This window comes from Hypanus sabinus, chromosome 25 (genome assembly GCF_030144855.1).
Source record: "Hypanus sabinus isolate sHypSab1 chromosome 25, sHypSab1.hap1, whole genome shotgun sequence".
NCBI lineage: Eukaryota > Metazoa > Chordata > Chondrichthyes > Myliobatiformes > Dasyatidae > Hypanus > Hypanus sabinus.
In genome coordinates this window covers 23343481-23370991 of record NC_082730.1, presented here as the reverse complement: position 1 = coordinate 23370991, position 27511 = coordinate 23343481, and the positions used below count along the sequence as shown (strand labels likewise).

At 42.4% G+C, this 27511-nt stretch overlaps 1 protein-coding gene across 10 annotated transcripts in view; it reads right to left on the bottom strand.

The window, feature by feature from the left end:
- Positions 1–27511, bottom strand: part of LOC132381101 (chemokine-like protein TAFA-2) — a 143108-nt gene that overhangs the window by 13936 nt on the left and 101661 nt on the right. For all 10 annotated transcript variants that reach the window (XM_059950320.1, XM_059950313.1, XM_059950315.1 and 7 more), the window contains one exon: positions 6792–6944. In XM_059950320.1, coding sequence (XP_059806303.1) covers positions 6792–6944 — 153 coding nt within the window. The remainder of the gene's footprint in view (positions 1–6791; positions 6945–27511) is intronic.

Here is a 27511-nt window from a genome sequence, read left to right as displayed (position 1 = left end):
TCAGGTCCCATTACACATATTTGTGCCCCCAATTAAACAAACATTGGTCACTGCAATCTTCCTCAGAGTCCTCTGACCACCATCTGACCCCCTTGTTGGATCCTTGCTGTTTTTGTGATCCCACAGTTCTTCAGAAGTCTAGGTTGGGGTATAAAACTTGTTGGATATGGCCACCAACACACACAAAATGCTGGTGGAACACAGCAGGCCAGGCAGCATCTATAAGGAGAAGTACTGTCGACGTTTTGGGCCGAGACCCTTCGTTGGGACTAACTGAAAGGAAAGATAGTAAGAGATTTGAAACGCATCTCTTCCATTTCCCCCACATCTGCCCTCACCCCATCCGCCCGCCACCCCACTCGGGATAGAGTTCTCCTTGTCCTCACCTACCACCCCACCAGCCTCCAGGTCCAACAGATAATTCACCATAACTTCCACCACCTCCAATGGGATCCCACTACCAAACACATCTTTCCCTCCCCCGCTCTTTCTGCTTTCCGCAGGGATCGCTCCCTACGTGACTCCCTTGTCCACTCGTCCCCCCCATCCCTCCCCACAGATCTCCCTCCTGGCACTTATCCTTGTAAACGGAACAAGTGCTACACCTGCCCTTACACTTCCTCCCTCACCACCATTCAGGGCCCCAGACAGTCCATCCAGGTGAGGCGACACTTCACCTGTGAGTCGGCTGGTGTGGTATACTGCGTCCGGTGCTCCCGGTGTGGTCTTTCATATATTGGCGAGACCCGACGCAGACTGGGAGACTGTTTTTCTGAACACCTACGCTCGGTCCGCAAGATAAAGGAGGATCTCACAGTGGCCACACATTTTAATTCCACGTCCCATTCCCATTCTGATATGTCTATCCATGGCCTCCTCTACTGTCAAAATTAATCCAAATTCAGGTTGGAGGAACAACACCTTATATAATTGGCTGGGTAGCCTCCAACCTGATGGCATGAACATTGACTTCTCTAACTTCCGTTAATGCCCCTCCTCCCCTTCTTAACCCATCCCTGACATATTTAGTTGTTTGCCTGTTCTCCATCTCCCTCTGGTGCTTCCCCCCCACCTTTCTTTATCCTGAGGCCTCCCATCCCATGATCCTTTCCCTTCTCCAGCTCTGTATCACTTTCGCCAATCACCTTTCCAGCTCTTAGCTTCATCCCACCCCCTCCGGTCTTCTCCTATCATTTTACATTTCCCCCTCCCCCCACTACTTTCAAATTTCTTACTATCTTTCCTTTCAGTTAGTCTTGACGAAGGGTCTCGGCCCGAAACATCGACAATGCTTCTCCCTATAGATGCTGCCTGGCCTGCTGTGTTCCACCAGCATTTTGTGTGTGTTGCTTGAATTTCCAGCACCTGCAGATTTCCTCATTTTTGGTTATGGTCGTTTGTTTAGCATTATAAGAACAAAAGAACAAAGTAAGAAAAAAGAAGAGTGGTTGGGGCATGGTACACAGTGCAGGAGTCATGGTAGAGGCAAATACGTTAGGGGCATTTAACAGAATCTTAGGCACATAGATGAAAGAAAAATGGAGGGTTATGTGGGAGAGAAGGGCTAGACTGACCTTAGAGTAGATTCAAAGGTCAGTGCATCATCATGGACCCAAAAGCCTGTCGTGTGGTGTAGTGTTCTTTGTTCAGTCTGAAGCAAAATAATGTTTTCTTTATCACTTCTGTAATCCGTCCTCTGCTTATGTTCAATCTACATCCCCTACTTATTGAGCTTTGTTAAGGGAATTTATCTTTCTTATTCAAATTAGTTGGATCCCTTATAATTTTACATACATTTAAATCTTACCTCAATCTTCTCTGGTGCCAAATAATCCCAGTCCAACTAATATACCCTCATAAATAAACTCCACCATCCCTAGTAATATATTTGTAGATCTCCCCTGGGTCTATATAAGTGTTGTCACAACCCTCTTGCAATTTGCTGGCCATAACCATTCACATTCACCCATATGTAGCTTCTCTAGTCTTTAAGAAGATCGAATATGATCTCCTTGCTCATCTATTCTATGTTTTTCACAACAGAGGAAGTATCCCATTAGACTACTTAACTTCCTATTAGTTTTAGGGATCAAAAAGGCCATGGCTCTCTATACTGTCCAGCAAACCACCCAAAATTTGAGCTAAGAGAACATATTTCCACTTGATTAGGTATCCAGAACAGGAAAACATAAATATGATTATCACATATATCATTCATCATGTGCCATGTCTTGTGACATAGGTGATCATGGTATTTCCATGACCATAAGTTGTTCTTGGCAAATTCTTCTACAGAAGTGGTTTGCCATTGCGTTCTTCTGGGCAGTGTCTTTACAAGACAGGTGACCCCAGACATTATCAATACTCTTCAGAGATTGGCTGACTGGTGTCAGTGGTCGCATAACCAGGACTTGTGATATGCACCTGTTTGCTCATACAACCATCCACCGCCTGGCCCATGGCTTCACATGATCCAGATCAGAGGGGCTAAGCAGGTGCTCCACCTTTCCCAAGGGTGTCCCGAAGGTTAGCGGAGGGAAAGATGCATCCTTTGGTAGTGATGTATCTTCACCCTGCCACGCACATCACACTTAAATATAAACACATGATTATATGATCTCACATTTGCACGTGGTTCTCAAACTTCCTTTCTGACAGGTGGCAGTAGGTGAGACAAGGTAAACACATCTCCACATCCCGCTCACTCAACACAGGTGTACGCTCTCCCCTCTTGTCTATACACCAATGGCTGCATCTCCAGTGATCCATCAGTTAAATGGATAAAGTTTGCAGAAGGTAATACCATCGTTGGACCAATCACCAGGAAGTTAACAAACTGTGCCCTGGTGGAATCAGGAGCTGAATGCCATCAAAACCATGGAGATGCCTATCGAGTTCAGGAGAAATCTACCTCCTCTACCCACTCATCATCAGCAGCTCTGCTGTTAGCACCATTTCAACATTCAGGCTCCCGAGCATCATCATTTCACGGGACCTCATGTGAGAAAACCATTAACAAAAAGGCTGGGCCGAGGATTCTTCTGGCAGTTGGTATAAATTCCAATCCCCCCAAACATACTGTTGCAATTCTGCACTGCAAGCATAGACAGCATTTAAGCTGAGAGGAGCAAGTTCAAAGATGACATGCAGGGCACGTTTTATTTTACAAAGAGTGGTGGGTGCCCGGGATTCACTGTCTGAAGTCATGGTGGAGACAAATGTATTAGGATCGTTCAAAACCTCTTGTTTAAGCACCGAAATCTGCAGGAAGTGAAGGGAAATTGATATTGTGCAGGCAACAGGGATTAGTTTAGTTGGGCATCTGATTACTAATTTAGTTAGTTCAGCTTAACATCATGGGCCTGTGCTGTACTATTCTATGTTAACATGAAGAAGAAAGAGTGCCTCAGTACTACAAATAGAATGGAGAATGTGGAGAATGTTCTCCTCAGGGTAGAGAAGGATAGAGCGAGATTAGGTAGCTCTACAAACTGGTAGAAGCAGATGCAATAATGTCACTAGAAAAGGAAATAAAAATAAGCTTGAGCCTTAAGCATCACAGGGCTGTGGGAGCGACTGGGGTGGGGAGAGTTAGTGCGATTAATTTCAGACCACTTTTCAATAGTCAGTGTGCCCACACCAGTGTAAAGGCACAGCTGGGAGAACAACTGTCTTAAAGCAATGGCAGCCTAGGTTCAATCCCAACCTTGGGCGCTGTCTGTGTGGAATTTGCATGTTCTCAGTGACTGCATGGGCTTTCCCTGGCCACTTAAGTTTCCTCACACATCCCAAAGATGTATGGGTTGGTTCAAAGTTCAAGGTGATTTTTTTTTATCAAAGCCTATATATGTCACCATATACAACCCTGAGATTAATTTTCTTGCAAGAAACACAATCGAATCAAAGAAAGACAAAGTAACAGGACGGATAAACAACTAATGTGCAAAAGACAATAAATTGTGCAAATACAAAGTCAAGAAATAATAAATAAATACACGAACAAATAGATATGCAAGCAATAAATATTGAGAACGTGAGATGAAGAGTCATTGAAAGTGAGTCCACAGGTTGTGGGCACAGTTCAGTGGAGCAACAAGTGAAGTCGTCCTCTCAGATTCAGGTGTTTGGTGGTCGATGGATAACAACTGTTCATGAACCTGGTAGTGTGAGTCCTGAGGCTCCTGTGCTTTCCTCATGATTACAGCAGCGAGAGGAGAGCATGGCTGAATAGTGGGCACCTTGATGATAGATGCTGCTTTCCAGCAGCAATGCTTTATGTGCATGTGCTCACCGGTGGGGAGGTCTTTACCTGTGATGGACTGGCCTGTATCCGCTAATTTTTGTATGCCTTTCCACTCAAGGGTATCGGTGTTTCCATACCACGCCAGGATGAAACCAGTCAATATACTTTCCACCTATAGAAGTTTGTCAACGTTTTAGATGACATGTTGAACCTTTGCAAACTTCTAGGAAACTAGAGGTGTTCCCGTGCTTTCTTCATAATGGCACTTACATGCTAGACCCATGACAGATCCTCCGAAATAATAACATTGAGGAATTTGAAGTTGCTGACCCTCTCCACCTCTGATTTGACATTTCAGAATGCCTCATGGATCTTCAGTTTCCTCCTCCTGAAGTCTATCATTAGCTCTTTGGACTTGCTGACGTTGAGTAAGAGATTTTTGCTGTGGCACCACTCAACCAGATTTTCAATCTCCCTCCTTTATGTTGATTCGCCACCACCTTTAATTCGGTCTATGACAGTGGTGTCATCAACAAATTCGAATATGGCGTTAGAGCTATGCCTAGCTTCACAGTCATAAGTATAAAGACAGTAGAGTAGGGGGCTAAGCGTACAGCCTTGTGGTGCACCTGCGCTGATGGGGATTGTGGAGGAAATGTTGTTGCGAATTCAAACTGACTAGGGTCTGCAAGTGGGAAATCAAGGATCCAGTTGTACAAGGAGGTGTTGAATCCAAGGTCTTGAAGGTTATTGAATAGTTTTCAGAGGATGCTAGTATTGAATGCTGAGTTGTAGTCAATAAGGAGCATCCTGATGTATGCATCTCTGTAGTTCAGATGTTCCAGGGTTGCGTGAAGAGCCAATGAAATGGTATCCTGCTCTTGACCCGTTGTGACGGTAAGCAAATTGGAGCAGATCCAAGTTGCTTCTCAGGCAGGAGTTGATACGTCCATCACCAACCTCTCAAAGCACTTCATCACTGTGGATGCAAGTGCTACTGGACAATAGTTTTTGAGGTAACAATTTTCTTGGACACCGGTATAATTAAAGCTTGCTTGAAGCAGCTGGGTACCTCAGACTGTCAAAGTGGAATATTAAAATTATCGGTGAATACTCCAAACAGTTAATCAGTCCTGGTCTTCGGTACTCTGCCAGGTATCTCCTCTGGCGAGCTGCTTTTCGTGTGTTCACCCTCTTGCAGGATGCTCTCACATCAGCTTCAGAGACTGAAATCACAGGGCCACTGGGGGCTGTGGAAGTGGGAGACCCAAATAGAAGCTGCCTGTGATGAAGTGGTAGAATCTGGGGGTTTGTTGAGGAGAATATGGAGAGAAGTTTGAAAATGGGATTAATGTATGAGTAATGAGCATGGGTGGTTTATGTTCTCACAGACCTGAGTGTGTACTGTAGGAAAGTTAAATGAAATTTAAATTTGATTCTTGCTTGATATATGTTTAAATGTGTAACACACGATGGAAGTTTGTAAGACAAAATGGCGGTAGTCTGGAAGGTAGAAAGGTTTTGAGAAAATACAAGGGAACCAGTCCATGGCAATATTTGAACTTAGTGTGAGTACTAGTCTACAGCCTTGAGAGCAGGTAATGGTGAAAATACATGTTTGTTTGGGAAGGAGTGGATGGTTCTGCAGGTGTAAATACCACCTGGTATTGTTGATGGGAAAGTATGAAGGAAGTATTGGGTGCCATGGAGGCGTAATTGTTAGTACGATGCCATTACAGCTCGGGGTGTTCCGGAGTTTGAAGTTCAATGCCGACACCATCTGTAATGAAATTCATACATTCTTTGCGTGAATGCATGGCGTTTTCTCGGAGTGCTGTGGTTTTTTCCCGTAGTCCAAAGACATACACCTAGTAGGTTAACTGCTCAGTTTAAACTGTCCTATGATTCGGCTAGTGTTAAATAGGTGGGTTGCTGGGTGGTGTGGTGCTGGAAGGGCCTGTTCTGCACTGTCTCGCTCAATGAAAATATAATAAAAGTAAATTAAATGGTTTATGAAGAGTATAAAAAGGGGCAATTTCTTGGAATCTTCCCTCAGACTGGGTGCTAGGTTAGAGAAGGCTGTGTTAAAGGTTATCGGACAACTGTGGTTCCCTCAGGCATTGTAGAGATCAGTTCAATAAGTGGATCATAAGTATTACTTTGTTTCCTCCTCTGCTTCATTCAGTATTCTTCCCTCTTTTTGTACTTTATTCTTTATATAATTCCAATTAAATACTATTTTTAATAAACTTTAACATGTGTATGATGTTTCCTTTGTGGATACCTCTTGCTGCTAAATCAGAAAAACTAAGGAACAAATTTTTAAAAGTATTTTCTTCACAATCTGTTACTAAATCTATGATTTCTGTGCTGGAGGATTTGGCCATTTAGTGATGTAGTGCTGAGAAATGGAATGAGAGTAAGCATGGACATCATTTTAAATCAGATGGGCTGAACAGCCTGTGCTATAATTCAGAGTAATCATTTGTCTACCATTCACCGGGTAAAGCTCAGAGGTGATTCTATCAGCTTCAGAGGAAGGTCCTACCGTCCACACAGGATGGAGCTGCTCGTGTTGTCCCAGCTACCTGGCCAGGAAAGCAGGAACACTTCACTGTCTGGGAACGCTCCTCGATCTTGTTCTTGTTGCAGCATCGGTGGGCAGCAATCACCTCGCACGTTCCAGCTTTAACATGAACCACTGCAAAGCAGGAAAAACAAAGTGAGGGGCAAGTTACCTAGCACTTCCTTGACATGTGAACTGTACACCCCGACACAGAAGAACCCTGACTGAGAGCTGAGAACCCACTCCACGTCTTTCAGCAAGGCTCAGCAGGTGGTTCTCTTGCCTGTGTGTCAGTAGGTTGTACAGTCGGCCCTCCTTATCTGTGGGGGATTGGTTCCGGGAGCACACCCCCCCACGGATACCAAAAAACTCAGATGCTCAAGTCCCTTATTTAACCTGTCTCTGTGCAGTGGACTTTAGGACCCAGCAGAGCCCCAGACCTTATTTAGCCTGTCTCTGTGCGGTGGACTTTAGGACCCAGCAGAGCCCCAGACCTTATTTAGCCGGTCAGTGCGGTGGACTTTAGGACCCAGCAGAGCCCCAGACCTTATTTAGCCGGTCAGTGCGGTGGACTTTAGGACCCAGCAGAGCCCCAGACCTTATTTAACCTGTCTCAGTGCGGTGGACTTTAGGACCCAGCAGAGCCCCAGACCTTATTTAACCTGTCTCAGTGCGGTGGACTTTAGGACCCAGCAGAGCCCCAGACCTTATTTAACCTGTCTCAATGCGGCGGACTTTAGGACCCAACAGTCTTTGAATCCTCAGTGTTTCTGTTCACGAAAATAATCACGATCCCGATTGAAAATAAAGTGGAAATAATAAAGTGATCGGAAAGAGGTGAAATGCCATTGGTCATTGGAAAAGCTACAGTTGGTCAACGATCAGAACAATTTTAATGGATAAAGTGAGAAACGCCCTGCCCTGATGAAAGCTACAATTATTACTAAACAATGCAGTGGTTAACTATTGAAATACATACGTTTCTTAAGTGTTTTATATGCGTAGGAAGGTAAAATATATACTATATACTAAGACAAACGTTTGAATAACTGATGCTAAATAATATCGGATGTACCTGTTCTGACTTACTTAGTAAGAGAACTTCCAGTTTTTTTTCCCAATCCCGATCCGCAGTAACCTACGCACATCCTCCCGTATACTTTAAATCATTTCTAGATTTCTTATAATACCTAATACAGTGTAAATGTTATATAAATAGTTATTATACTGCACTGTTTAGGGAATAGTGACAAGAAAAAAAAGTCTGTACATGCTCAAACAACAAGTGCTGGAGAGAGAACTTCCGGGTTTTCCCGATCCACGGTTGGTTGAATCCACGCATGCGGAACCCGCGGATAAGGAGGGCTGACTGTATATTCAAGACCCGAGTCCAGAGATACGAACTGATGAACTGGGTGGATTATCTATACTCAGTGGCCACTTCTATTGGGTACACCCTGTACCTAATAAAGTGGCCACTGATTGCACGCTCATGGTTTTCTGCTACTGTGGCCCATTCACTTCAAGGTTCAATGTGTTGTGCGTTCAGAGATGCTATTTGAGTTACTGTCACCTCCCAGTCAACTTGAACCAGTCTACCCACTCTCCCCTGACCTCCCTCATTAACAAGGCATCTTTGTCCCCCGAACTGCTGGTCACTGAATTATTTTTTGTTTATCGCACCATTCTCTGTAAACTCCAGAGACTGTTGTGTGTGAAAATCAGCATTCTCTGAGATACTCAAGCCACTGACATCAACAATTACTCTACGGTCAAAGTCACATTTCTTCCCTATTTTGATGTTTGTCTGAACAACGGAACCTCTTGACCATGTCTAGATGCTTTTATGCATTGAGTTACTGCCACATGATTGGCTGATTAGATATTTGCATTGAGGAACAGGAGTGCTGGTGTACCTAAAAAAGTGGCCACTGCGTATAGATCATTGTACAGGGGATGCTGTGGTGTTGGAGAAGTCACCTTTTAGATGAAACGCTTAAACCCAAACTGCCATCTATTTTTTCAGATCAATTCCTACCATTTCATGACTTCAAAATCATAGGGACAATCTGTTGTCCCATTCAAGTTCAGGACTGAACTAATTCCATATGCAGCAAAACTCTGCTAATCCAGAATCCCACCGCGCAGAGATTTTGATGGTTCTGAATCTGGCTCACTAATTAGCCTGGAATGAGAACTATTCATACAGACAGAAAGCGGCCTATTGTCCATAGATCCTGGCACAGGGTCCGGACTGAGGGTTGGAGCCAGGAATGTGGGCAGCATGTTTGTGGCAGAAACTGGGATTCAAGCTGTTTATGGTTATTATTTTATTATGGATTTATTAAGTATACTCAAAAGGAAGTGAATCTCATGGTTTTATATGGTGATGTATGTGTATTGTGATAATAAATTTACTTCGATCTTTTATATACTTCTTGCTCCCAACACACCAAGTTTACTGAAAAAATTACTATACTACAGTGTTAATGTAGAAGGAAATTGAGCTTGGGCATCAATAACATCCTATAGTCCAATAAATTCTCAGGCTGTCAGATCATTAGAGTTTTACTGTACACACTTATATCTTTGGCAAATGAAAATCTGAAGAGAAATATTTACAGATTAGCTTCATTTGTCTCACGTATATTAAAACATACACAATTTGTGCCAACGACCAACACAGCCCGAGGTGTGGTGGGTACAGCCTGCAAGTGTCACCACACTTCCGGCACCAAAATAGCAAGCCCACAGCTTACTAACCCTAACCCGCATGGAATGTGGGAGAAAACCGGAGCACCCGGAGGAAACCAACACAGTCATGGGGAATGCAGAAACTCTGTGTAGACAGCGTCATGAAATGAATCAGAATCAGTTTAATATCACCGGCATGCATCGTGAAATTTGTCATCTTTGCGGCAGCAGTATGATGCAATACATAGAAACATAGAAAATAGGTGCAAGAGTAGGCCATTCGGCCCTTCGAGACTGCACTGCCATTCAGTATGATCACGTCTGATCATCCAACTCAGAACTTTGTACCTGCTTTCTCTCCATACCCCCTGATCCCACTAGCCACAAGGGCCATATCTAACTTGCTCTTAAATATAGCCAATGAACCAGCCTCAACTGTTTCCAGTGGCAGAGAATTCCACAGATTCACCAACTATAGAAAAAAAAACTGTGAATTGCAGTGATGCACCATCAATAACTCTCTCTGAGACGTAAAGGTGAGATATCGGCTTTTATTGACTGGGAGAAGGAATAAGCAGTGGTTGACCACCATACTACATCCTGGAGACAGAGAGGCCGGGCTCAGACCGGGGTCTGTGGGAGGAGCCACAGGAGCAGTCAGCAGGGGGCGTGTCCTGACAGGTATATGTAGTTCACCACATGCAGTAAAACCAATACATATATTGATAAGTTAAATTAAATAAGCAGTTAAAAAATAGAAATTTAAAAAGTATTGAGGTAACGTTCATGGGTTCATTGTCCATTCAGAAATCGGATGGCTGAGGGGAAGAAGCTGTTCCTGAATCGTTGAGTATGTGCCTTTGGACTTCTGTACCTGATCCCTGAACCCAGATTACTGGAGCCTTAAAGTACTACACTTGCTGCCGCACTCCCATTAAACCTTTCGATTTCACTGCATGCTCTTTGACATGTCACAGAGGGGCAAGCAAGATCTGTCATCAACATCACTGAGATGTAACTCCATTCATCACCACCTTGCTGGTTGGGAGAGATCCCTTTGTGTGCATTGATTGCTGCATTTCAGACACTCTGGCAATGATCATCCTTCAAAAGTGCTCCACTAGCTGCAAAGCATTTGGGATGTCCTGTGGTCATGAGCTGTTATGTAAATACATAAACACAAAGTACACTGCAGATGCAGGGGTCAAATCAACACGTACAAACATGATGGAGGAAGTCAGCAGGTAGGACAGCATCCGTGGAAACGAGCTGTCAGGACTGGCAAAGGGTCTTGGCCCAAAATGTTGACGGTTTGTTTCCACGGATGCTGTCCTACCTGCTGAGTTCCTCCAGCATGCTTGTACTGTAATATACATGTCCTTTCTTTCCAGAACAACACACACAAAATGCAGGAAGAACTAAGTGCAAAGATCATGCTGGCTGCTTTGCAGGCAGCAAACAAAACTATGAACAATTCTACTAAATATATTTCTACAGGTCTACGATCACTGCAATCCACAGTCTTTAATTTCCTGCCGGGAGGTGTGATTTCGAACTGCCTGCACGTACTCACTCAGCACAGAACTGAATCTGCGGCCGTGGCCTGGACTGGCTGTGTGGTTGTGGACTTACTCAGGCACATTGCAGTTCACGTTTGGTGGACTGTTTGCTTGCACAGTTTGGACTTTCTTTCTCGCACATTGAAATAGCACAGCCAAGAAGGGCTGAAGGGCCCGTTTCTGTGCTGTAATGTTCTGTGGCTGTCTGTGTGGTGTGGGTTTTTCCATGAGTTCTATTGTGTTCCTTTGTTTTGTGTCTGCCTGCAGGAAGCTGAATCTCAAGGTTGCTTAGCAGTTTAAGAAATCTGTGGAATGTTACAGGCCAATGCCCTTAATCAGGCAAAGATTCTGATGAAGCTCTGATGAAGGGTCTTGGCCTGAAACGTTAACTGTTTATTTCCATAGAGTTCCTCAAGCATTTTGTGTGAGTTTCTCCTTTCGTTGGAAGATGCTTTGTCTCTTTCAGAATAACCTGGAATCAACTGCCCAGAGTGGATATTATTCCCCAGAGCCCAATGCTTTGAAAAAAAGTCTTCCTGAGTCCTGGCTGAAAAGCTGAGTCCCAATTCAACACTGCATCTAGCGTGCTACTAAAACAATGTGGCAGTCTCCCGACTGGCAAGTACAGGCACAGAAGATAATGATGGACAAACTGGGCACAACAGGGGGAAACCAGCATGGCATGAAAGTGCCCTAGGCAATGACTGCCAAAACTGCTGTGGAGTGGGGGGGGGGGGGGGGGTGTGCGCACACACACACACACACGCAATAGTACAGAAGATCTGCCAATGCATCCAGTAAGAATCACACTGCTGCCAGAGGCTTGGCTAATGAATCCAAGGATATAGGCATTAAACTACAGTACTGTGCAAAAGTCTTAGGCACATATATATATAGCTAGGGTGCCCAAGACTGTACTTTTGCACAGTACTGTAGTAATTTTGTGTATTGCACAGTACTGCTGCCACAACAAAAAACAATTTCATGACATATGTGAGTGATGATAAACCCGATTCTGATTTGGGTCTCAGGGATGGGTACGTCTGCATCTACATTGCTCTCCTTCTCTACCACCTGTCTTACATCCCTCCTTCAGTTTTCCACCCTTGCCATTCCCAACATCGTTTATTGCTGCCAGATTTACAAACTCACTATCCACTCTACGTACACACACACCTAAAACTTTTACATAATACTGTACATAAATGAAATTTGCATAGGTGGGAAATCCACTGCTCTATTGTGCGATCAACAGCTTCAACAGAAAGGAGCTCAGAAGAAGAGGACTGAATTAAGCTGGTTATGCAGGCAGCTGGAGTTGTGCATCTGCTGAGTGAACATCCCATACACTGATCATATGAAATGGTTTTCACAGCAAATTACCTAATGGAAACTTGTGCTGACAGTGAAAATACACCAGCAAAAATACTGATTCTGTCCTGGGACCAGCAGGTAAGTGCCATTAAAAAGAAGGCACGGCAGCTCCTCAGCTTTCTGGGAAGCTTGCGCAGATTCAGCATGTCATCTAAATTTTGACAAACTTCTACAGATGCACCTTGAAGAGTATCCTGACTGGTTGCATCATGGCCTGGTGTGGAAACACCAATGCACAAGAATGGAAAAGTTTACGAAAATTACTGGATACAGCCCAGCGCATCACAGGGAAAGCTCTCCCCACCATTAAACACATCTACAAGAAACCCAGCATCAATCATCAAGGACCCCATTATCCAGGCTATTTTCTATTCTTGCTGTGCCACTGAGGAGGAGATACAGGAGCCTTAGGTCCCACACCACCATGTTCAGGAACAGTTATTACCCTTCAACCATCAGGCTGCTGAACAAGCATGGATAACTTCACTCACTTCAATGCTGAGCTGCTTCCACAATCAAAGGACTTACTTTCATGGAGTCAACAGTTCCTGTTATCAGTATTATTTATTTACTGTTTATTAATTTTTTTTGTATTTGCACAGTTTGCCTCCATTTGCACATTGGTTGTTTATCAGTGCTTGCCTATCATTTTTCATGATTAGGGTTAGGGTTTTTCATGATCCTTTTGTATTTCTTTCTACTGTGAATGTCTGTCACAAAATTAATGTCAAGGCAGTATACAGTGACATGTCCGTACTTTGATAATAAAATTACATTCTACTTTAAACTTTGAATGTGTTCAGAAATATATGAATCTATTGATGTCATGGATATTAATAAATATATAGATTAAACCATGTCAATATAAAATATTGTTTTGTATCAGCAAATGGTATGAAAGTTATCAGATTATTTCCACCTAAATCTTCAACATTTATGGAGACTACAGCTTTGGAACTAGAAATGAGAAGTCAGGCGAGATAGGTGCCATTGAAACATCTGTTATATATTGACCATGTACTACACAGCAAGTTCATTTATGGCTTAATCAATGAATAAAATAAATCAGTTATTAAACATCAAAAATCTCACATTTGATCCTGCTAGTATCTATGGCATTGAAAAATGTCAAATAATCTTATCCAATACAAGGTACAAGTTTACTTTCACCGACAAGAATATAAAGCAAGTGGGTAAGACTGACACAAAGTGCTTTATAGATTATTGAGAGACAACCTGCATTTGTCTGCCAGTTTAAAATGGCAAAATGCTTTAATTCTTGTGGGGGAAAAAAGCCACATTTCCTCAATCGGCAAATCTAAAGCCAAACTAGTCAATCAAAGCAATCCCAGTGGTGAAATTTCTTCACATTGGGAAGTTTTCTCAGCAAAAACTGCAGAGAGGAAATCTATATTGTTTCAGATCTTGGGTGAACAATGGAGAACTGAACTTACTTCACATGTATGCATTCAGCAGCAAATGAAAGCAAATCATTTCAAAATGAAATATATGGTTAAATGGTTCATCATCAATGTGAACAATGAAGCTAAATTATGGGCCATGAATTTAGTTAAGTTTGTTCAAGTACCACTAGAGGAAACAGCACTTTATCTAAACATGTTCATAAAAGGTTTCAAAGGGGCTAGGTTAGCCAATTTATCAATGGTTCTGGCAGTCAGGAGAGTTCCTGTGTGCACATAATTACATACACCTGCACAAATACACACACAATCAATCAACATTGATGGATAAAGATTGGCTCAGGAAAATTAACCTTGAATGGAAAGAGGAGTTCAACATGAATGCATCAAAATCAAACTTTTACCTCCTGGTGGCAAAGCATTTCCAAGGTACAACATGTTGCAGTGCCCATATTTTCACCAAGTTATGGACAAAGCCTATCTATATAAGCTTTGACCTGCTCTATATGCATTGGAGAAACAAGAGTTTAATTAACATTAGTAATATGCATTAAATGCCGGAGGAACTCAACAGGCCAGACAGCATCAAAAGAGTAAACAGTCCATTTTTTTTGGGCCGAGAATCTTCTGGACTGGAAGAAGTTTTGAGAGGTCAGAGTAAGAAGGTGGGGGAGGGGAGGAAGAAGTACAAGCTAGTAGGTGATAGGTGAAACCAGGAGGGGGGAAGGGTGAAGTAAAGAGCTGGGAAGTTGATTGGTGAAAGAGATGAATTGGAATGTAGTTCTAGAGCAGAGAAATGAGGATGACTTGTCAATTCCAAATGAAGTGGTACCTGAAGAGGATAAGACTTTTACATGTTTTGTTGATTAAAAGATTGTATTGCACATGCCAGTTAAAAAACATAGCTTCCTTCTCAAGGATCATCATGCAGGCTTAGCAGAACCCAAAGTATTTGCCAGGCTAGATCTGCCACATCATCTGCTCAGCTGAACGAGAGCCCAAAGCCTTAGACAATTAGTGTATGTTAGAACCTTCACTGCTTCACACAACTATATTATGGTGTGAGACCATCACTGAAAATTCTTCGAGCTACTGTGGGCAAACACTACAAGCACAGACCATTGCAAATTGTCATTTGTACAATGTCTCTGAATATTAGAAATCTTCCATCAGCTACAATGTAAACTGTAAAAGAAGCATAAACCTTGCAGAAAGAAATAGTTTACATTGGGTTAAAAGTAAATACAAAACACTCCCCATTCCCATTTTGATATGCTGGTCTGTGGTCTCCGCTACTGCTACAATAAGGCCACTCTCAGATTGGAGGAACAACGCCTCTTATTCCTTCCAGGTAGCCCCCAAGCTGATGGCAAGAACATCGATTTCTCTCATTCCCCCTTCCCTCTTTTTCCATTCCCCATTTCTGCCCCTCCTCTCATCCCTTCTCTTCTCCTTCTTCCATTTCTCCCATGGTCCACTCTCCTTTCCCGACAGATTCCATCTTCACCAAGTAAAAGGTAAAAAAAGCTTTTTTACCTTTTCCACCTATCACCTCCCAGCTCATACTTCATTCCCCTTCCCCCTCACCTGGCTTTGCCAATAATCTGTACTCCTCCTCCTCCTCCTACCCCCCACCTTCTTACTCTAGCTTCTTCCCCCTTCCTTTCCTTTCAAGCATCGTTTCCTCTTTTTATTATACATTGCTGCACAAACCAATCATTTCTCAGGAAGTTTTTACATGGCCTGAAAACTGCGCGTCACTTGGTATTAACATTATATAAAAGAAAATTCCATCTGCATAACAGCAAAGGCTGTGTGTGCGAGAGCATTTCAGTTTATGCACAGCCACACACTGGTGCAGCCTAGAGGGAACAGCGCTTTCCACTCCAAATGAAGGGTCCTGGCCAAAATGTCAACAGTTTATTTCTCTTCATAGATGCTGCCTGACCTACTGAGTTTCTCCAGAACTGTGTGCATGTTACACTGGATTTCCAGCATCTGCAGAATCCTGTGTTTAAAACCAGTCAAAGATGGACTTAAATTATTTCAAAGCACAATACAGCAACATGCCAGATCTTGCAACAAGTGTTGATGTCACACCATCGGTTACTGAAGAAAGACACAAAATAGCATTGAAGACAAAGAACATCAAATTGCATAGAAGGAACCAGGAAAGTAAGCCACTGTTAGTTTATTGTCATATAAAACATTTAACGAAGCTTGCATATAATGTTTTCAATTGTGGAGTAGGAATTGCAATCATAGAAGACCAACAGTAATTAAATCACTTATAATCATCACCCTTCCCATAAGAGTGCTCAACCTGAAGAAGAAATTAGAGAAATTTCCTTTGGAATTAAAAAAAAACCATGAATTCTTACTTATGTCACAGACAACACAAGCCTTTATTAGAAATTCCTGGTCTTCAGCTGGCAATGCTGATAGCGGATGTAACAAGAACGCAAAGGTCAGCCATTCTCATATGTCAATAAGCTTGCCTAAATGAATAGAGAGCTCAAAAACAAACTGCATCTACAAATGTGAGTTCAGACTCAGGGAATGAACACATGATTCTCACAATAATATTAATAGAAGATGATCTTATGGCTGCAGCAAAGGAATAGACAGGAAAACAAATAAGATTTCATTCTAAACAAGTCTACAGAAAAAGTGGATGGATTGAACGAGACAGAAGTTCAGATGAAGACATGGTACATGTTCTCAATAGAACAAAGTTGTTTTAAATGAGGGACAGGGAGTTCCACAGCAAGAGTGTTGAAAAGAGGATTTTTGGAAGAGCTACATGCTGAGATTTTGTGTATTGTGAGTTTCAGGACAACTGCCACAGACATTAAACATTTGCCTCAATTAAGACATTGTGAGCTCATAGATAAATATATCTTCCATTAAGCCATATCTCTGAATACAGAGTTTTTTGGATTCAGAATACTAACAGAGATGATTCCAAAGAAATCAGTGATGATTTCAAAGGAAACACTTAAGAAACAGGTCTTTAAGTTTAATAATGCAACAATCATTAGCAAAGTTCAGAATCAGATTTATTTTTACTGACATATGACATATTTTTGTTTTGCAGCAACATTACAATGCAAAAACTTTAAAAACTATAAATTTTACAATAAATAAATAGTGAAGAACAAAGGACTAGTGAGGTAGTGTTCATGGGTTCATGGATCATTTAGAAATCTGATGGTGGACAGTAAGAAGCTGTTCCTGAATTGTTGACTATGAATCCATAGCAGGGGCTCCCAAACATTTTTTATTACGTAGACCCTACCATTAAAAAAGGGGTCTGTAGACTCTGGGTTGGAAACCCCTAATCAAAAGGCGCCTGTAGCTCATTCTTGAAGGTAGCTACAAGAAGAGGGTGTAATCCAAATGTTGATAGTCCTTAATGATGGATGGCTGCCATCTTCACGTATTGCCTCTTGAAGGTCTCGACGATCATGGAGAAGGTTGGGCTCATGATGGAGCTATTTTTATAACACACTGCTAGTCAGAAATCACACTGTCTGGTTCCCACTCTACTGCTGTATATCCAGCATCACCACATTCAGTTGAAAGGGATTGTCTTGATGGTAAAGATTTATAAGGGTAGGTGATTTCTTTCTTTAGTTTACTTAATATTAGTATTACTATTTAATTTAGATAAATGAAATATATCTTTGAATAAACACCACTTTTTGAAATTATGTATTAATACTTTGGTTTATTGAGATTTTCTCTTCCTAGTCCCATTTTTTCTAATTTTTTTTTAAACCTTCTATGAACGATGTAGTTTTTAAAGAATGGGATAGATTGGCTATTAAATGCTACCAGGATCTGTTTGTTGGAGGAAGTCTCTTTTCATTTGAGCAACTGTCAGCTAATTATAGCTTACCAAAAACCCACTTTTTTTGGTATCTACAAATTAGAGACATTCTGCAATCTCAATTACATACATTTCCTATGAGTCCTTATAAGAACTTATTAGACGTAATTTCTAATTTGAAACCTTTACATAATGGCTCAATATCTAATATTTATGGCATGTTGCTGGGAATAAGAGAGGCTCCTTCAGACAAAATTAAAAATGCCTGGGAACAAGATTTACAGATTTCAATTTCTGAGGAGACTTGGAATGAAATTTTAAAATTGGTTAACACTTCATCACTATGTGCTTGCCACTCCCTCCTACAATTTAAAGTGGTCCACAGGGCTCACATGTCTAAAGACAAGCTATCTCATTTTTATCCAGATATATCTCCCTATTTTAATAGATGTAAGAATGGAAAGGCTTCACTAATCTATATGTATTGGACATGTCTGTCTTGAAAAATACTGGAAGGAAGTATACCAAACTTTTTCTGTACTTTGTAAATTAAATTTTAAGCCTAAATACTTTGACTGCCTTGTTTGGTATTGTTGGAGAAAAAGGCATAACTTTGGAGAAATCTGATTTGCATATATTGACTTATATTTCTCTTACAGCTAGGAGGGTGGTGTTGCTTAAATGGAAGCATGTTGCTCTGCCTATTCACACTCAATGGTTATGTGATGTTATGTCATGCTTAAATTTGGAGAAGATCTATTGTTCAATTTCTGATTCTAACCAAGACTTTCAAATATTGTGGGGACCATTTTTGAACTACTTTCAAAATCTTTGATTTGGTGTTAAAGTACAGATGTTGGCTACTAATATAAATCGCAATGTGATAAGGATTTTTTTCCGTCTTTCTTTCTGTACCAAATAGCTTCATTCTTGGTAGTGGGTTTAGATTTTTTTTATAATAAAATTATTACAATTCAAATTACAATTTAATTAATGTGCATGTTTGATCATGAATATAGGGTACTGCAATTGCAAGTGTGATTTAAATATAATGTATTCAGTACTATTCAATCTTTTTTTGATTCATAATATATATCCTCCTGTACTCTGTAGTCTTCTGTGTGAAAATTAATAAAAATATTGAAAATTATGTATTTAATTATGGAAATAACTCAGAAAGTATGTAGCTCAGGTGGTTGAGTTGTTCTCCAATCATGGCAATCCATTTGCAAACTTTTCATCATCATTCAAGGAGACAATCAGTGCACGTGTTAATTGTGTTGTGTCCTCCAAATGTTTGACTTTTATACACTTATCAATCTGTTGATTGGTGGTCGTTACAGAAAGTCAATTGTGAAGTAGGGAGGGGGTCTGATCGCTGACTGGCTGCGTGGCAAACTCGACATGATGTCTGGAATTTTGCCGCATTGGCTTATCAATGGGATCAAGGTCTACATATCTGCATATAGAATTGTTTGTGAAACAGGGCGTAGGGTCTTCAGGTTTCAGTCTCTTGACACCACTCCATCTAAAATGAAAGCATTGACAGGAAAACCTTCAGTTCAGTTCAGGACAGCAGGACAGTAACAGGTTAGTGCTGTCACAGGGATTGGACGTGGAGTGAATGTAAGGGCGTGCTCAAGCTGCTTTGCCTCCGTTGAGACACTAATGTGCAGAAGAGTCTGAGTGTGATTGAGATTTTGTTCAGCCAAGCCTTGAGGGAGAGGGGAAGAAAAGCTGTTGAGTCTGAAACAAAACTATGACTCAAGCCATCAAGGGAAATAATTCAAATGACAAAATAGAGTCCGTGTGTTCACACCATCAAATAACTCTGACACTCAATAATGGAACGTAGGAGTGATAGTTGAAGTACGTGCCACAAAGAAAAGCCTTGCAAAAATAGGAGGCAGAATCAGGAACAAGCGTGTAAATTAAAATTCCAGCCAGAGTTGCAAGAGAATAACAAAGTTACAGCGTGTGATCATGAGTATATTTCAGAAGCTGATCCAGTGAGAACTGAGGAAGAATTCTATTGAATTGTGACAAGTTATACCTTCCTCATTAAGTCAATGCCAATAATACATTCCTATGAGGAGATTAACTACTCTCAGAAAACCTCTGAATATGTAAGAAATTTTAATATGAAAATCACAAAAGAGCAAAGCAATCTAGTGCATTTTAATGCATTAAGGGGTATATACACAGGTCAGGTTGAATGAACAAGATTCAAATGTTTTACAAACACAAGAAAACCTGCAGATGCTGGAAATCCAAAGCAACACACACACAAAATGCTGGAGGAACTCAGCAGGTCAGGCAGCATTGATGGAATGCTTTGCCCCTTCTTCCCCTCCTTTCCAGTCCTGAAGAAAGGTTTTGGCCCAAAATGCCAACTGTTTTCTCTTTTCCGTTGCCTGGCCTGCTGAGTTCCTTCAGCATTTTATGTGTGCTGCCTTAGATGGTTTAGCAAGTTTCTTTGTCTTTTCAATATTCTTAATCATATCTGGATCACCGACCGTCAGAGGACTAGTAAAATATGTCAGCACGCCACAGGTACTAACCCTCTAGCAATGTGCTTCTTCCTCTGTGCATGTCTCTGACAGTGCGAGGTTCCCTCTGTACATATTCTCTGACTGCCTGACACTCCCTCAATGATAACCGTTGCACAGTGCGATGCTCTGCCAGTACAGAATCTGAGAGCATCTTGCTCCCTCACTACTGACTGTCCAACAGGACAGTTTTCCCTCTAAACTCCAATAAGCAAAATCACTTTGCTCACTGTATAGACTTTAAAATCGACCTGCAAATATTTGTATTGTGTTAATTCTCTTTTTATATTTGATGCATTTTTTTGGATTGATTGTCCTTTCATAAAATTGACTAGTTCCAGCAAACATTCAGTATTTAATCAGTTATTGTTTACATGAAGTTGATATAATTTTAATCTCCGGGAGCTTGATGTAAAAATAATCATCACTACCTTGGTAACTGGGAAGATGAACTCTACATTGTTCGTTGCTTTAACCTTGATTAAGACATTTTATAAATGGATACAGGTACTAATCATTAATAGATTTCACACAAACCAAAGGATCCCAACCAACACTACCACAATCTCTAAAATTAAGTGTCCCTATTAACACAAGGTAAGTGAAGGTGAGTTTAGCCAAAGATCTCCACAGACAAATTTTAATGGGCAGATTTATTCCTGTTTCTTTTAGAGTGATTGAAGGCACTGATTCAGCATTAATCATTTAGGAGTTGCCATAGGTGGTGGGGTCTATGTTTAAAATGCTGAACCCTGAATTCTGAACACAGAGCGCTTCGAAGTCAACAAGAAAGCAGTATACATCATCAAAAGCCCCCCGCTATCCAAGCCTTACTCTCTTCTCACTACTACCATCAGGCAGGAGGTAAAGAAGCCTTAGGTACCACACCACCAGGTTCAGGAACAGTTATTACACTACAACTATCAGGCTCCTGAACCAGTGTGAATAACTTTAATCACTGCTACTCTGAAGTGATTGTGCAACCTACTCATTTTCAAATAAGTTTTCCAACTCATGTTTTCGGTATTATTTATTTTATTTGTACAGTCTATCTTCTTTTGCACATTGGGTTGTTTGTCAGTCTTTGCCTGTTTATGTATAGTTTTTCATAAATTCTATTGTATTTCTTTCTTTAAACCTGCAAGAAAATTAATCTCAAGGTTGTATGTGGAAACATGTGCTGTACATACTTTGATAACAAATTTACTTCGAACTTTGTATGATGTACTGTTTAACCAGTCAAGACTTGGATTGAAGTACATAGCAACACACATCAGGAGTATAATCAGACACAATTTGGCACTGACCACACATCGAGAAGCAGTAAGAATGAAGACCAAAAGCTTGGTCAAATGGCAGATTTGAAGACCGCAACAGCATCTAAAGAGTTGCTTTGATGGGTGGAGTGGTGGAGAGTTGGAGAGGTTTGGTGAGAGAATCCCAGTGCCTTTCAGACCGAAGCCTCAGCTGTCAGCCGCGGGGCAGGAAAATTGGAAAAAATTGAAACATCTGGAACTAGAATGGTGTGATTTCCTCAAAGGAATTACAGAGACAGGGAATAAGATGAGCAGAGAATGGGCTGAACACCAGAATGAAAACATTAACAATAAAGACATGTCTGGGTCTGGTATTATTGTAGATCACTAAACATATTGACAGTTGGTTATTAAGACACTGCAACATAAGATGAGCTGAGGTGGGGGAGGGGTGTCAGGTGATGTTATGGATTAAGCTGCCTTGTCATTGGGAGGTTATAAAGGCTGACTCTCTGCATTAGGTTCACTAGAATGTTAAGGTTCCAAGTCATCACACTCTGCCTGACAAAGTGTCTAGGGAGAAGCTGTTCTAGAAAACTATGGTGTTCTACTATCTTCCAGATGATTCACCAGCTAAGCAAATGTCACTCCACTCTTTAAGAAAGGAGGAAGGCAGCAGAAAGGAAATTATAGACCAGTTAGCCTGACCTCAGCGGTTGGGAAGATGTTAGAGTCAATTGTTAAGGATGAAATGATGGAGTACTTGGTGACACAGGACAAGATGGTACAAAGTCAGCATGGTTCCCTTCAGGGAAAATCTGGCCTGACGAACCTGGTGGAATTCTTTGAGGAGATTACAAATAGGATAGATAAAAGGGATGCAGTGAATGTTGTATATTTGGACTTTCAGAGGGTCCTTAATAAGGTGCCACACATGAGGCTGCTTACCAAGTTAAGAGCCCGTGGTATTACAGGGAAGTTACTAACATGGTCAGAGCATTGACTGATTGGTAGGAGGCAGCGAGTGGGAATAAAAGGATCCTTTTCTGGTTGGCTGCCAGTGACTAGTGCTGTTCTGCGTGGTCAATGTGGGGACCACATCTTTTTATGCTGTATATCAATGATTTAGATGACAGAATAGATGGCTTTGTTGCCAAGTTTGCAGATGATACGAAGATTGGTGGAGGGGCAGGTAGTGTAGAGGAAACAGATAGGCTGCAGAAGGATTCAGACAGTTTAGGAGAATAAGCAATGAAATACAATGCTAGAAAATGCCTGTTCATGCACTTTGGTAGTAGAAATAAATGTGCAGACTATTTTCTAAATGTGGAGAAAATCCAAAAATCTGAGATGCGGAGGGACTTGGGAGTCCTTGTGCAGAACACCCTGAAGGTTAACTTGCAGATTGAGTCGGTGCTGAGGAAGGTTAATGCCATGTTAGCATTTATTTCAAGAGGTCTAGAGCAAGGATGTGACCCTGAGGCTTTATAAGGCACTGGTGAGGCCTCACCTTGAACACTGTGAACAGCTTTGGGCACCTGAACTTAGAAAAGACGTGCTGGCATTGGAGAGGATCCAGAGGAGGTTTACAAGGATGTTTCCAGGAATGAAAGGTTATCATACGAGGAGTGTTTGATGGTTCTGGGTCTGTACTCGCTGGAATTTATAAGGATGAGGGGGGATCTCATTGAAACCTTCCGAATACTGAAAGGCATAGACAGAGTAGATGTGGAAAGGATGTTTCCCATGGTGGGAGAGTCTAGGGCAAGAGAGCACAGCCTCAAGATAGAGGGGCACCCTTTCAAAACAGAGATGTGGGAGTACTTTCTTTAGCCAAAGGATGGTGAATTTGTGTAATTTGTTGCGACATGCAGCTGTGGAGGCCAGGATGTTGGATGTATTTAAGGCAGAGATTGATAGGTTCTTGATTGGACATGGCATCAAAGGTTGCGGGGAGAACTGAGCTTGAGGGGGTGAAAAGGATCAGCCATGATTGAATGGCGGAGCAGACTTGATGGTCTAGTTGGCGTAATTCTGCTCCCATGTCTCGTGGTCTTATGATCTAAGAGCTACAAATTCAAATTCCACGCGATTCTTTATATCTAGTCATCATCAGAAGAGGGGTGTGAATTGGAATCAGAATTAGCTTATTATTGTCACATGTACCAATATAGAGTGAAAAGCTTGTCTTGCAGTTATTTATTTGTTGAGATACAGCACAGAACAGGCCCTTCTGGCCCTTCGATACACGCCGCCCACAATCCCCCAATTTAATCCTAGTCTAATCACGGGATCATTTATAATGACCGATCTTTGGACAGTGGGAGGGAGCTGGAGCACCCGGAGGAAACACACGTGGTGACTGGGAGAACGTACAATCTCCTTACAGACAACGGCAGGAATTAAGCCCGGGTCGCCTGTACTGTAAAGTGTTGTGCGATCCACTACGCTGCTGTGCCACCCAGTGTATTCTTTCAGATCAAATCATTACACCGAGCATTGAGGTAGTACAAGATAAAACAACAAAATTCAAAATAAAGTATAACAGCTACAGACAAGAGCAGTGCAGGTGAACAATGGGGCACAAGATCATAACAAGGTAGATTCTGAGATCAAGAGTCCATCTTAACAAACTAGGGAATCATTTAATAGTCTTATAGCAATGGGATGGATGTTGTCCTTGAGCCTGGTGGTATGTGCTTTCAGACTTCTGTATCTTCTGCCTGAAGGAAGAGAGAAAAAGTGTGGAAGTCTAGGGTGGGTGGAATCCCTGCTTATATTGGCTGCTCGACTGAGGCAGTGAGAAGTATAGACAAGAGTCCATGGTGTCCACAATGTGCTGAGCTGTATCCACAACTCTCTGCAATTTCATATGGCCATAAGAGTTGTTAGGCAAGTACAGAAATGTAATTGGTGTTTAAGATGTACTTCAGAGAAGGGAACCTGACATCGCAGTCTACCCAGCCTAGACTTAGCTCGAGCTGAGTCTCAGATTCCCGGAAGGCAGTAGCTGTGGTACAACAGAAACATACTTATACAATTTGTGCTTGGGGACCAGTATGTTTCTGAATGGATGCTCATTACCTGTCGCTGCGCACCAACCCTGGCTGTCAATGTTTCTGCCGCTGCTTTTGGATAAACAATTAAAAAACAATTTATTTTGATAAACGAGTGGCAGATCGCTATGGACCTTTACAAGCCGGGTCACATTTGCAAATGACAAGGGCATTGATTGGTGACTTGTTTCAACTGAAAATATTTGCGAACAAAATGAAACCTTTGTGGTAGTGAATTCACTTAAGCCTTTTGCTGACAAGATTTTTTTTTTTGAAGCGGTGAACATGGTGGAACAATCTGTCTTAATACCAACTCATACCTACTGGTTTAACAGAGGGGGGAAAATTACCAAAAGATTCTGACTGAGCTGGAGGGCTTGATGTAAAAAAAAAGTCATCGCTACCTTGGTGATTGGGCCCCTGCTGACATTGGAGAGGGTCTGGAGGAGGTTCACGAAAATGACCCTCAGAATGACAGAATTTATATACGAGGAGTGTTTGATGTCTCTTTGCCATCACTGAAACTTAGAAAAAGGTAGCGAGAGCTCATTGAAACCTATCAAGCACTGTACAGACAGAGTGGACATGGAGAGGATGTTTCTTATAGCGGGGAAATCTCAGACCAGAGGGCCCAGCCTCAGAATAGAAGAATGTCCCTTTAGAATGAGGGTGAATTTCTTTAGCCTGAGGATAGTGAAACTGTGAAATTCGCCGCCACAGAAAGCTGTGGAAGCCAAGTCAATGGATATATTTAAAATGAAGAATGATAGGCTCTTAATTAGTAAGAATGTGAAAAGCAGACATCCCACCTCTCCTTAAAGTTCCGGGAATCTCCCACATATTGAAAGCAGCTCCCTAATGCCCGCAAATTATATACAATATCCTGGAAATCGATTTTTTTTTTAAAGAGGGAGAGGAAGAGCGAGAAGGAGGATCCTGATTGGTCTCTCTTCGTGCTAAGTAGACCTATCAGTTTTCTCTGTGGGTGGGCTTTACAGTTGACCTCAAAAATAATGACAGTGTTGCTCGCTGCACTGATAAGTACATATTTCAATGTCATATTTTCTGCATATACCTAACTTGGTTTACAGATTAGACAATCACTAAACAAAATATTACATACACCCTTGGAGGTCAACCGTGGGTGGGGGGGTGCTACCTCCCCGAAATGAGATTTTGCAGGGTGGGATGTCTGCAAAGGTTAGGAGAGAAGGTAGGAGAATGGGACTGACAGCCATGATGGGATAGCTGAGCAAAATCGATGGGCTGAATGACCTAATTTTGCTACTAGGCCTTATGGTCATGGATAACTATTCAATTTCTTACATGTGCATTGCATAACACACTGTTGATCTGGAGACACAAGAGACTGCATCTGCTGGAATCTGGAGAAACACACAAGATGCTGGAGGAACTCAGAGGGTCAGGCAGTATCTGTGGAGTGAAATGGATAGTTGAAGTTTTGGCTCTTTGACTCTTCATCTGAGAAGAGGTGATGGGAGATGTTGGGCTGGTAGGCCATCCTAGGTAAGGAGAGGAGATAAGCAGAAGGAAGGAAGAGTGAACACAAGCTGGTTGGAGATAAAATGGAGGTTAAAAAGGGCTGCAGATGGTAGAGAGGAAAGTAGAGCATGGAGCAAGCTGGGGAGGTGGTGAGGGCAGATGTGGGGGAGGGGGAGGGGGAGGGGGAGGGGGAGAGAGAGGGGGAGAGAGAGGGGGAGAGAGAGGGGGAGAGAGAGGGGGAGAGAGAGGGGGAGAGAGAGGGGGAGAGAGAGGGGGAGAGAGAGGGGGAGAGAGAGGGGGAGAGAGAGGGGGAGAGAGAGGGGGAGAGAGAGGGGGAGAGAGAGGGGGAGAGAGAGGGGGAGAGAGAGGGGGAGAGAGAGGGGGAGAGAGAGGGGGAGAGAGAGGGGGAGAGAGAGGGGGAGAGAGAGGGGGAGAGAGAGGGGGAGAGAGAGGGGGAGAGAGAGGGGGAGAGAGAGGGGGAGAGAGAGGGGGAGAGAGAGGGGGAGAGAGAGGGGGAGAGAGAGGGGGAGAGAGAGGGGGAGAGAGAGGGGGAGAGAGAGGGGGAGAGAGAGGGGGAGAGAGAGGGGGAGAGAGAGGGGGAGAGAGAGGGGGAGAGAGAGGGGGAGAGAGAGGGGGAGAGAGAGGGGGAGAGAGAGGGGGAGAGAGAGGGGGAGAGAGAGGGGGAGAGAGAGGGGGAGAGAGAGGGGGAGAGAGAGGGGGAGAGAGAGGGGGAGAGAGAGAGACACACACACACACAAATCAGGTGAGGAGAGAAAAGGGACCGAGGGGGAGTTTATCTGTTTGGAAAGGTGAATGCCAGCCATTGAGAGGAGTAAGCTAAGAATCTCATTACCAAGCCATTGCTAGCTGTCCTTCCAGCCTGCAATCTAGAACACAGTCAAGCCAGTCATAGTTTCTGTTCTCCTGGGGGAGAAGTGCATTTTCTTTCCTTCATAGTTCATACCCAAACTCCAAAGGTTTTAATCAGGAAGGTGCTGAGACTGAGAAAAAGTGCAGACCGAGAAGCTGGTTTCATTTTTACTTACAATATCAAGCCAATAAAACCTCACTATTACAATTCTGTGAGTACCTCCCTGACCTCACTCTGACCCTATCATTGCAATCTCCTCCAGCGCTGCAGGTCTCCCAATAACTCTACACTCCTCCAATTCCGGCTTCTCGTGCGGCCCAGTTATAAATGGCTGCTCCAGTTTCCCCCCGCATTCCAAAGACGTACAGCTTGGTAGGTTAATTGGTCGCATGGATGTAATTGGGTGATGTGAGAGCTTCTTGGGCTGGAAGTGTCTGTGTCTGTGCTCTGTCACTAACTAATTAACTAGATAGATAGATATTATTGCTTCATTATTGGCATCAATGTTTATTAGGCTCTTTACTACAGAATTCCTTCTCTAAACTTCTCGCTGATCATGACTACCTCCTTGACGTAGATCTTGGGTA